This window comes from Meles meles, chromosome 8, assembly GCF_922984935.1.
Source record: "Meles meles chromosome 8, mMelMel3.1 paternal haplotype, whole genome shotgun sequence".
Taxonomy (NCBI): Eukaryota; Metazoa; Chordata; class Mammalia; order Carnivora; family Mustelidae; genus Meles; species Meles meles.
The window spans coordinates 115628973-115641870 of NC_060073.1; the positions used below are offsets into that span (position 1 = coordinate 115628973).

Genomic DNA, 12898 nt, shown 5'->3' on the forward strand with positions numbered 1-12898 from the left:
TTTTAGTTATTTGGCAGACAGAGATCACAGGCAGGCAGAAAGGCAGACAGAGAGAGAGGAGGGAAGCAGGCTCCCCGCGGAGCAGAGAGCCCGATGCGGGGCTCGATCCCAGGACCCTGGGATCATGACCTGAGCCGAAGGCAGAGGCTTTAACCCACTGAGCCACCCAGGCGCCCCGATTTCTTGCCTAGTTCTTGATCGTATTGTTTCTGAGAGTTAAGTTGACTTCAGATATTTGGGAACTAAGTAGTATAAAAGCTTGCATGATCACATACAGATTTTAATGTGAATTTGCTCTTTTGTATATACATTTAGCTTGCACTTTATTAGATTCTGTGTCATATCCACTGGAAACCTCTTGGTCCATCTCCTCCATACTCTTACATTACACACTGCTGAAAGAAAGTGCTACATGCAACTTACCTGCGTTCTTATGGCACAAATTCTAGAAATTTCTACACATTTCATGGAAACTCATAAATTTTTGCTGAAATGATAATGAGGATGATAGTTGCTGAGGAAGAGGAGGATAGGATTTCAAGACGTGGTCATGCTCCAGAAACATGCATGTTCACAGGCTCTAAAGCAGTTTGTTTATACAAATCATTTATTGCTCATGTGTTCTGATACCTGAAAATCAGAAGTTAGTTTCAAAGTGCATAGCTCACAGCGTGTGGTATCTGTACACAATGGAATATTACTCAGCTATGAAAAAGAACAAAATCTTGCCATTTGCAACAACCTGGATGGAACTCGAGGGTATTATGCTAAGCAAAGTAAGTCAGAGAAAGAAAAATACCATATGATTTCACTCGTATGTGGAGTTTAAGAAACAAAACAAGTGAGCCAAGGGGGAAAGAGAAGGACAAACCAAGAAACAGACTCCTAGCTACAGAGAACACATTGCTGGTCACCGGGGGTGGGGGGGATGGGGGACACAGGTGATGGAGATGAAGGAGTGTGCCCTGTCATGACGAGCACTGGGTGATGTATGGAAGTGTCGAATCACTCTGTTGTACACCTGAAACAATATTACACTGTACATTACCTGGCATTTATATAAAAAAACATAAAAAAATCAAAGTGTATAGAAACACAAAAGGATGAGATAATTATGAGGATTAGAAGAAATTGTTGTTTCTAGGGGGACAATGGTAGGTTGACACATTTTAGAGATTAATTATTTACTGGTTATCTTTCTCAGTGGGAATTTTTTGGGGGAAGTATATTTCAGCCTTCAGAGTAAAACCTTTGCTGACTCATAGTGCACTGTTTTTCTTTTCTTACCCTATGATTTTATTTCCATTTTTTCTGGCACAAGAAGACAGGTCTTGAAGTGAAAATGTTGAAAATCATGATAGGTCCAAGGATATTGGAAAAATTTTTGATGCATATTTCCTTATAAGATTTTGGTGATCAGATGGCCTTTTTGGCATTCCTAGCTTAACTGTTCTCACCATGTTCCCTAAATTAGCACCTACAGAATTTAATTCAGTGCATATTTTCATTTGACGTGAAATCAATTATGGCTATTAAATCTTTAATATATTTTGTACGTTTTGGTATATTTATGATAGAAGCATCTCAAGTCATTCAGAGGCAATGTTTTTTCTGCACACATGTACATGGTGCTCATGAAATGAATGGTGACAATGAATACACAATGAGAATGACGTAGTAAAATCATGATAAACATGGTTGATTCATTAATTTGTTCATTTGGTAGATGTTTATTAAATAGCTGTATTTTAGAAACCATGGTAAGCATTATGAATACAGAGATGAAAAAAACATGGTCCCATTCTTAAAAAGCTGACATCACAGTTGGGGATACATCTTGATTATAAATGAAAGCCTGTCGTAAAAAATGCTGTTGAGACAAAACAGAGGAAATGGTTAGTTCTGCTAAAAACCAATGGAAGGACTCCAGAGGGTTCCATAGACAAGGTATTATTGGATTTGGACATTTACTATAATATCTCATCACTTTGCTCTAATTAAAATATTAGAATTATGGAGGATTTTACAACCAGATACTTTTTAAAAAAATTTGAGTGTAGTTGACACACAGTGTTACATTAGTTTCAGGTGTTCCGCTGAGTGATTTGACAGGTTTATACATTATGCTGTGCTGACCACAGTGTAGCTACCCATTGCATTGCTGTGACATCATCATTGACTGTATTCCTCATGTTCTTTTAATTCCCTTCACTTACTCCTTCCTTACTGGAGGCCTCTATCTCCCACTCCTCTTCGCCCATTTTACCCACCTCCCCTCCCCCTCTGTTCTGGCAACCAACAGCCCTCTATATTTATAGTCCTGCTTCTGCTTTTTGTTTGTTTGTTCATTTTTTTAAGATTCCTCTTATGACTGGAATCATAAGGTGTTTGTCTTTCTCTGACTGACTTATTTCACTTAGCATAAGACCCTCTGGGTCCATCCATGTTGCCTCAAATGGCACAATCTCATCTTTTCTGTGGCTATGTAATATTCTAGGGTGTATATACCCTGTGTTTTCCTTATCTTTTCACCTACTCATGGACACTTAGGTTGCCCTTGTGTCTTGACTCTGTATAGAATGCTGCAGTAAACATTCATGTGCATATATTTTTTGACTTAGTGTTTTTCTTTGCCTTCAGTAAATACCAACAGTGGAGCTATTGGATCACATGGTGTTTCTATCTTTGAGTGAGGATCCTCCATACTGTTTTCTGCAGTGGCTGCACCAATATACATTCCCACCAACAGTGCATGAGGGCTCCTCTTTCTCCACATCCTCATCGGCACTTGTTATTTATTGTCTTTTTGATTTGGGCCATTCTCACAGGTGTGAGGTGGTATCTCATTGTAGGTTTGATTTGGAGTTCCCTGATGATGAGTTATGGTGAGCATCTTTTCATGGGTGTGTTGACCATCTATACGGTTTTTTGGGGAAAGTGTTTCATGCCCATTTCTCTGCCCATTTTTATATCAGATTATTTGGGTTCTTCAGTGTTCAGTTGTATGAGTTCTTTATATTTTTTGGATATTAACCCCTTATTAGTTATATCATTTGCAAATTATCCAAAAGTATACCGCCATATACTTTGGATAATTAGAGTACTTTCCTCTGAAAATCAGTTGTGCCTAGGTTTTTTTTTTTTTTTTAAAGATTTTTATTTATTTATTTGACAGAGAGAGAGATCACAAGTAGGCAGAGAGGCAGGCAGAGAGAGGAGGAAGCAGGCTCCCCGCGGAGCAGAGAGCCCGACGCGGGGCTCGATCCCAGGACCCTGAGATCATGACCTGAGCCGAAGGCAGCAGCTTAATCCACTGAGCCACCCAGGCGCCCCGTGCCTAGTTTTTATACTGTGCTTTATGCTTTGGAAATTTGAGGATTTTACCCAGGGGTAAATACTTAAACTATTTAACAAAAGCAATGACTATTCAGAATGGATGCTGACAATAAAATTAGAAAAGGATCTGAAAAAACTCTGGTAGTGTCTGTTAAGTCTTTAATTGTAAGATTATGGATGGATTTCTGCACTTGAGCTTCTCATCTCTCAAATATAAGCAATATTGAAAGTTTGAAGGAAACAAGAGGGTGGCTTTGTACAAGGTCATTATTTGGAAATTGTTCAGGCAAAATACTGGCAGTTTTTTTTTTTTTTTTTTTGTGGAGTATAATTGTTCTGTATTCCAGTTGTTCCCAATTTCAATGATCATCTATGGTGATAACGTTGATGAACAGCCCTAGAGTGAGATGTCTGTGTTTGACGGTAGCTGTTTGCAAACTCTGCAGTGATTACACTCAGTTGTCTAATTGCTTAATTTATTGATGTTCTGCTGACATGTTTTCAGCAGCATTTGTGATTGCACATAACTAATCATTTCTCTTCTGGCTCATTATCATATGTTTGCATTTGATTTGTCTGCTGGTTGCAGGTGGAAACAATAGGTGATGCCTACTGTGTTGCTGCAGGACTCCACAGGAAGAGCCTCTGCCACGCCAAGCCCATCGCTCTGATGGCCCTCAAGATGATGGAGCTTTCAGAAGAGGTGCTGACACCTGATGGAAGACCGATTCAGGTAACCCTCTCTGCAGTTTGGTTTGAGTAGTAGCATACCTTTTACTGGGTGGGGCAAGACTTTCCACTCTGAGTTCTACTTACGTAACTTACACATTAGACAAGTAGGTTACTCAAAGATGAGGTTGACTAGAGGTAACTCAGAGATCCAGGAGAGGAACAAATGGAAAGATGTCAGAAATGGGAAAATGTATGTGAAAGGCTCATTGCCATGGAGAAAAGAAAGAGCTAAAGGACTAGACCAAGGAAGCACTTGTCAGTGACCAACTCAACACTACCACGCAAGGATGGTAGTGAGAATCAGAGTTGCAGAGATAACCCAAAAAAGCACAAAATGAAGAGGAAAGAAAATGGCAGATCTTATTTTTTAGGTAATGTACAGGTGATCCCCATGCATTTTTTTTTTAATATGGCAGAGATTGAAGGTTGGAGCCAGTAACTAAGAAAATTTAGAAATGGTAGATAATTATCTCTAGGTACACTGGACTCTTTTTGGTACTGATCGCTTTCTGTAATCTAAGATCTGCCTCAAAGAATGGATGAGATCACCTACCTATAGTCTTGCCAGGACCCAGTGGATCCCATGAGTATTATCACTGTGAACTCTTATAAACCAGAAATTGTGTATTTGGAGAAGTAACCAGGAATGTAAGGTAGTCTTTTTATAACAGCTCATCAAACTTGAGTTAAAAATACAGACAAAAGAAAGCCTCAAAATGTGGTACATTCCTAATTCTGGAGTTATGGCAAATTAGATATTTTGAGTGTCCCTTCTGACTAAAATTACTAAAGTGCTCTTTACAATGTAAAGAAATATTTAACACTATTTAGCATATTTAAACCTATTGAGCATATCACTGAACTATTGGGAAAGAAAAATGCCAGTTACATATGTGAACTGACAAATCTAAGGGGTGAATTTAAAGTAATTGCTGTCATGAGCAGTGATAACAGGAAACTAGGAAACACCAATTTTTTCTGGAGGAAGTCAACTTCAATCCCATCTTCAAAGAATTTCCACAGGTAAATACTCTGGGGAATGAATGGCTAATACTAAAAACAAAACAACCCCTTCACCACCATCCCTCAAAAAAACTCCAAACCCACACATTCACAAAAGAATTCAAAGTATTAAGGTGAGAATGAGTGGGAACAACAGATAAGAAAAACAGTGAAATATTGTCAGATTCCAAAATTTTCAGATGAAATCAAAATGACAGTGTTTGATATAATTAAAAAAAAAGAAGAAGCTTAATAATGTGAGGCAGGAACAGTAGATTTGAAAAAGAACCAGAGAACTGCTAAGTCAGCAACATAATATTCAGAAAGAAAATGGTCAGTGGTTGAGTTTAAAAGTAGATTAGACACAGCCAAAGGAAAAATTAGTACTCTGGAAGTGAGAAATGAAGAAATTACCCATAATTAGGTCCAGAGAGTTAAAAATGTAATATAGATAATGTAATACAGATAATATAGATGAAAAATGTATCTAATATAGATAAAAATGTAATGTAATAGATAAAATGTAATATAGGTAATATAGATAATAAAGATATTGTAAAATATAAAATATGTGGGAGGTATAGAGTACAGAGTGTAAAAATGTATATTCAGTTGGGCTTCCAAATGTAGGTACAGAGGGAATTCATACAAGGGATTTTTTTTTTTCCTGGAACAATTAAAAGACACGAATCAGTTCTCAGACACAGTAATCCTAAAGGGATTCTATGAAGGTAAATCATAGAAATTAAAAACTAAACATGTCTTGATAATGCCGTAGTGCATCAGAGAAAGGGGGAGTGGCTAAATGACAAAGGTGACATTTTAAGTAGGGAAAGGATAGGCTGTTCCAGGAAGGGCTGGGAAGAGCTGGTTATGCACATGGACCAAAGTATTAAAACTGGATCTCTACTTCACGAGTCCGTACGTCAAGTCACCCCAGTTGGGTTAATTATGAAGGGCCATACTATTAACCTATAAATAATAGTTTAATAAGTTTAATAAAGGAATAAATTTTTTCATAAACCACTCTAGTCAAAAGTTATCAAATCGTAAAGGAAAATATATGTAAGTCTTACTAAAGTTAAAACCTTCCTGTTTATCAGATAACACCTTAAAAGAATAAAAAGATAACCACAGACTAGGAGAATTTTTAAAAAAGATTTTGTTTGTTTATTAGAGCAAGTAGGGGGAAGGGCAAAGGGTGAAGGAGAAGCAGGTTCCTCGCTGCGCAGGGAGTCCATTGTGGGGCTTGATCCCAGAATCTTGGGATCGTGATCTGAGCCAACTGAGTCATCCAGGCACCCCTAGAAGAATATTTTTGCAACATATTTAACCACTAAAAGTATCTTTGCTTAACCTCATGAGTAAGTGGAAGGATGCATTCTGATAGCATCCTACTCCGGCTTTCCCACCTACTAGTTTGGTTCAGTTTTGAAGCCATGACTGTGCAACCGTCAGCGAGGGTCCGGAGCAGCAGGAAATCATGTACAGCTGGTGGCGGTGTCAATGGTGCGGTATCCGCGACATTTACCATGAAGTTAATTTGTGCTTTGCCTACAATGCAGCAGTCCCTTCCCTAGCTGTTTTCCTAGGGATGTAGGAGGAGGTGTGGCAGAAGTCCTAGGAGTGTTCACAGTAGTACTTTGATAGGTGCCTCACATTGGAAATAAGTCAAATAACCATCTAACAGAGTAGATTGACTGTGATAGATCTATGCCGTGGTATACCATACAGTTGGGAAAGGGCCTACATGGATGGATGTCAGAACTTCGTAGTGAACAAAAGAAGCAAATCATAGAAGAATGCTGTAGTATTATTTCATTAAAGTAAGTTTCAGAACTGGGGGGCATTGAAACAATATGTTATTTAGAAATACCCACATCAGTGGGAAGGTGTAAAAGGAAAAAAAGTGAATGGTTCATACAAATCCAAGGTGGTGCTTCCCTCCGAGGGAGAGGAAGAAGATGGGGTTGGGGGTTCAGGCAGGGGTAGAGGACAGAATGACTCCTTTTACCACTACTGTGTACACAATACATTTATGTTTGGCGATTTTTAAAATGCGGAAAGAGAGTTTTCTAACCATTCCTATCAGTAGTGAAAATAGGAAAGCATGGAGTATTGAAAAAATAGATTCAGTCCCCTCAGGACGTAATTAACAAGTTATTCGAGTGTGTGCACGACACTTCTCCCGTGGGCAGCGAAAACAAACCGGAGGGATAGAGCCTCAGATAGGCTGCCAATTCCAAATATACACACTCCAGATTGAATTCCTATCAGTTCTTAAATTTTCAAGAATACTACCTGGGCAGTCTTCTCGTTTGGGGTTGTTTTTCTACGTTGATTTTCTTTCATAGGAGATAGAAGGTTTGTATTGATTCAGCCCTGTCAAAGCAAAGTTAAATGACCATAGAGCAAATGGTGTTTCGCGTGGGCTCATCCATATTTTCATTTGTGGGATATAACATTACTCTGTCTTATGAATCAGATAGTCTTATTAAATCAGAAGGAGAAATGTCTATAAAGATTTAATAAGAATGCAGGGAGAGAGTGCAAAATCATAAAACCACCTTAATAATTTTAGCTTCATTACTAATTCATATTATTTGTGTGGTTTGGGGTTGTTTTTGGCATATTAATTTGACTTTGAATTGGCTTCTGACTTGCTACCATGGGAACATTTCTAGACTTATTGAAAGAATCTTTTATTAAAAATGCTTGGGCGTGCAGTAGGGTTGTGTTTACTTCCAACTGTGTAAGTTTTAGGCTGTTTAAAATTTAAGCTATTTGAGCTGCAAGAATTACTCAAAAGAAAACTTCCCAAACCTCTCATATTTTGAAAAATAAATTGATAATGTTTATATGACTTTCTGAGCCTTCCAGGCACCCCTCATGACAGGAAATTAGGTACCTGAATTACCATTTATAATTACCCCCAAATGACTGGTAATGTCCTTGAATCACTTAACTGTAAAAATGGGTTACTTAAAATATTTTTTAAAGTAAAAAAAGAACATAATTTCATTTATTCACTTTGTGATACTCAAGCAAATTAGTCTTTATAAGTAGTGAAACTCAGAGGCAGTTATGGACCTGTATCTACAAAGCATACACAAACATGGTCTATTTATTTAACAAATCTGAAAGACCAGCCAAAGTGACTTTAAGAGCCTTTTAAAAATAATGAGCATTTTTAATACCTTCTCAATACAGTGTTTATTCTACTGGCTGAATTTATAGAAGTGTCAGCATTATTCTTACTCCATTTTGTCCCTCCCTGGAGGAAATCTGATTTTCTTACATCTTCAACAGTAGACACTTGAAGAAAAGTAATACCAAATTTATATTCTTTCTCCTGTGAGCCATACTGTGGTTTCACTAGAAAATTGTATGATTTCATGCTGTTCTTTAGCCTTGTGACCCTAATCTTACCAAAGTATTTTGAATAGTTTTTAAGGCAGAAAGGCTAACATCCACTAATAATTTACCCACTGTTTAATAACTATCACAAAATGTTTATCACTGCCTACGCTTTATTCCTTGAAAATGAAAATGTTAATAGGGAACGAGAAGCTGAACTGAGAATTGAGTAGGGAATGTGATTAAATATATCTTGGGAAGACAAGTGGCATTTTCATGACTTAAGGCTTTTGAAGAAGATTGAGTTAGTGTGTCCGACTATCTGGGTTTTACTTTGGGGCTTCAGTTTTTAAAAAATATTTTCATTGAATTTTATCATATAGATGCACAAATTCAAATTTTCTTCATCCATTTAGAGAACGGTACATTTTATGTAATGAGGCAATTATACAGAGTTGGTGAAAGAGACTTAAAAAAACAATGTATGATCGTGTTGTAATACTAATGTGTTTAGCAATCTTAATTGCAGATTAGGGAAACGCTGTGAATCTTTTCTAACTGCATAGTCCAAATGCAGGAATATTAACACACAATTTACATACACTTAAAATTTGCATGTAATAAAGTAAATTGTACCTCCTTTAAGCTTCAACTTAGTTTTCTAATGAGCTTACAGGATTTCTTGAGATTATGAAATAATTATTCTCTAATTAATTTTTAAATGCTTGTTATTTATAAAGGAAATCTGATATTGTTACTTTCATATTTGGAAGGATTTGTTCTTTGCAGATATTGGCAGTAAGTATTAAATTAACCCCATGAGAATAGGGCCCAAGACTGTATTTAGAAAAAAAGAAAAACTAATTGATAATTGTTTATGGATAAAATTCTAGTTCGTGCTTTTACCCTGAAGTATGTATACTTATCTGAAATGTTCTATCTCCAGAACTTAATCCTAAGGGGTCAGAAAGAACTACTTAGGCATTATGTGAACTCACTGTTGGGACACGGAGCCCAACTATTCTCACATCCCACGTTTATGCAGTAGATACCTTTGAAATTACTTTTGATCTTTTAGGTAATGCAAATAGTCATAATTTTAGTAAATGACTGTTTTATTGCGGCAGTAATGCATAGAATTACTATAGTATGACAGCGAAATTTACGGCTAAATATGTTTGCTAATCTGTTCTGTACAGTGTATTTATTGGGTAATAGAAAGAGGTTTCTGTTTTGGGAAGAATATGTTTACTCATTGAGAGTTTACCAGTAAACGAGGTGATCATAGAGTCTGCTCTGCCATGTGCTTCTGTTTAATTACTGGGACTCGAGGCTTTATATTCTCCAGGTCTTCTCACTAATCCTCCCCTCAGCTGGTATGAAACTGATCCGTGAAACCCGTCCACTTCTACTTCACGTGACAGCAGTTGGCAGTTGTCTGTCTCCATTCATGACACAAATTTTCATAGTTTTTATTCATTTCCGTGACTCTGTCAGCTGCAGTTACCTTTAAATTCTTTGCTTGATAAATCTCTTCTCTAGAGTCTTGTGGTCCATTGTATTATCTGTCCTTTCACTTAATTTTTGGCCATGTTACATGGCTTCTGTGCCTAATTTATTGATATTTTTTGTTTGAGAGTTAGCGATTGTGTATAAAAATATTGAAGAAATGATTTCCCTCCTGTGGGGAAATTTTCTGCGTTATTCTGGTGTAAAGAGTTGTAGGAGCTCTACCAACAGGGATCAGATGATTTAATGCTCGATGTATTTGCTGGGGGGCCAGCTCACTTCCATTCGCCTTCTGTTTCTGGCCTCACCCTTCTACCTTCGGTGTTGGCTTTGAGGTCTCATCTCAAAGTATGGCGGGTTTACCAAGACTTCTCCCTTTCAGTCCTCAGACTCTGGATCTCGTCTCCACGGTCCCGCAAGCACTGCTGCATACCAAAAGTCCTGCTCAGTTCCTAAACCCTTCTGAAATCCGAAGATGCCCACAGGAGACAATCACACTCTGATGTCGCGCTCACTTCTCCTTGACGTTCATTCCCCTCCCTGTAAGATTCTTTCAGTGCCTTGTGAGCTGACCTGCCGAGGGGTGTTCAGATTATATAACTGCTCTTACTAGAAACAGAAGTTCAAAGTCATGTACATTTCGATCAGTTTTATTTTACTAATAACGATTCATCCTCACTAATCTACATTTGTGCCTATTTCCAACCCACATCACAGATAACATTATTTTTAAACAGAAAAGACAAAAACATCCAACTGTATTTAAACTGTCTGTTGCAGAGTAACGATAAATAAACATCGACTGAAACACTTAACCGTATGCCAGGCAGCACTGATCCAAGGCCTTGCCATGTAATAGCTCTTCCGAGTCTTAAATGAAGGAGGACTGTATTGCTGTTAGTTCCATTTTACAGTTGAAGAAAAGAATTAAAAAATTAGCTAACAAGCACTCCTAATTTCTGCGCACCACAGACTTACTAAATGGAAGCGGGGTAAATAAATTTCACATTTTCCAATTTTTCTTACTGCTTGAGTATCCCCTTAACCTAATAAATTAGACTTTTCATGGCTCTAGTCAACAGGTGAACTTGTATTAGATGTCCTCTTTAAGAGAATAGAAATGAGTAATGTGTTTTAAAGACAGTCCATCCCAAATGATTAGTTTTTAAAATTATTAAGTGAGAGAAGTAAGCTCAGCATGGCGTGCGTGGGCGGGGGACGGCTGTGCTTTCATCGCTGTTTCAGAAATTAGAATCAGCAGCCGGACTGATCAGACACATCCACCGGCCAATTAACTACATCCTTTGTTCTGCTTACATCCCCTTTGTTTATTGTGCATTTAAAATTTTAAGACACATATTTCAAAATGTTATATTTACATTTTTTTTTCATAGTCTTTGAACTTAAAGGTTGTGTTTTCTGCGCTAACTAGTTATTTTTATATGTTGTGCCACAAATTTGTTTTCATCACGGAATTCTCTTCTGGCGCAATGCTGAAGTATTGAGCTGTGATAGCGTATGCTTGCTGCCTTACAGTCCTCCTACAAAATGTTGGCCTAATGATTTAATAGACACTGTTGTTTGTGCGATGTGTATGTCAATGAGATAGAATTCCCTTCTAGTTGATTTTAGCTTTTATCTTTAATCATGATTGGTTCTAATTAGACTGTTGATCGCCTTTTCAATCTGTGAAAAAAGTATTTTATCCGGCTCATGCTTTGGAAAGTGCTGGTCTTGCTGAAGAGTTTTGTTACGATTTCTGTCAGAGAGATTTTCCAAGGAGTGCTTTTGTGAAAGTATTTGCCTGTTTTTGCTGCATGAAAAAAATAGCAATAAAGTTTGTGAAAGGGAAAACAAAACCAGACAATGGAAGGGAGCGCTAAATTGATTTGCATGAAACTGTGCATGAAAAACACAAAATTGTGTAGCTTGGTTTAATGTACCTGTCTTCACACCTGCACATTTTCAGAAGAGAAATGCATTCCTTCGTGGGGACATAGTTTAAATGTCATATAAAGTTGCCGTTAGATAGTATCACTATGGGGTAAACACTCTTCAAGAGGTTTTAATCAGTTTCATTTGCTTTAGGCTGTCTGCAGAGAGGGTCCCTCCCAGGTGTGTTTGTACAATGTCCTAAGAGGAGGTTAAAAATTATATTGGTAAATGCATTCATTTTTAAAAAATTTAATAGCATAATCTTTAATGCATTAACTTTTATATAACATAATTCTTGGTATGTTATGAAACACACTGTCCAGTTTACCTGATAATCCTCAGACTTTCTCAGTGAACAAAGTAATGAGTTGATTTAGATTCTGGTGCAATCTTTTTCTTTTTTTTCTTTTTTTAAAATTTTCTTTTATTTTTAGTTGATTCTTGTGTGGTATGTTTAGAAGTGTGGAGCCTCCGAGCAGTTAGGGAGCTCATGTTTTTATTTATCTGAGTTTTATGGAAAGAATACGAATCTTTGTTTGCCAAGTATTGCCCCAAAGAAAGACACTAATTTGTGATCTTGCCAACCCATTTTGGGGGGGTAGGTTACCCTATTCTATTTTAGAATATGGTCTCTTTCTCTGGCATTACCGAACAAGAGAGCTTTTATTTATTTATTTACTTATTTAATTGCTGCCACAAAAGCTTTTTTTTAATTTATTTTTTTCATATGTTCAGTTAGCTACTGGATAGTCCATAATTAGTCCTTGATGTGGTGTTTATCTTTTACTGCCAATTTATCTTAATCTCTTTCAGAGTTAATTGGGACCTTCACGCATGCCAACACCGGCAGCTGGAATCTTAGAATACCAGGAATGATGTGAAAGTAGCAAGATGGACTACTATGTAAGAGAGTAACGTGCTCTCTGTGCGCTGACCCCACTGTTAGCATGACAAACCAGAAACAAAAATCCTATCTTGAAATCTAACACCTAGCTCCAAATACAAATTTAAGTACTGCTTTGAAGTA

At 37.2% G+C, this 12898-nt stretch overlaps 1 protein-coding gene across 3 annotated transcripts in view; it reads left to right on the plus strand.

Annotated features, from left to right (window-relative positions):
• Positions 1 to 12898, plus strand: part of GUCY1A2 (guanylate cyclase 1 soluble subunit alpha 2) — a 297534-nt gene that overhangs the window by 202801 nt on the left and 81835 nt on the right. For all 3 annotated transcript variants that reach the window (XM_046015025.1, XM_046015026.1, XM_046015027.1), the window contains exon 6: positions 3926 to 4069. In XM_046015025.1, the coding sequence (XP_045870981.1) occupies positions 3926 to 4069 (144 nt within the window). The remainder of the gene's footprint in view (positions 1 to 3925; positions 4070 to 12898) is intronic.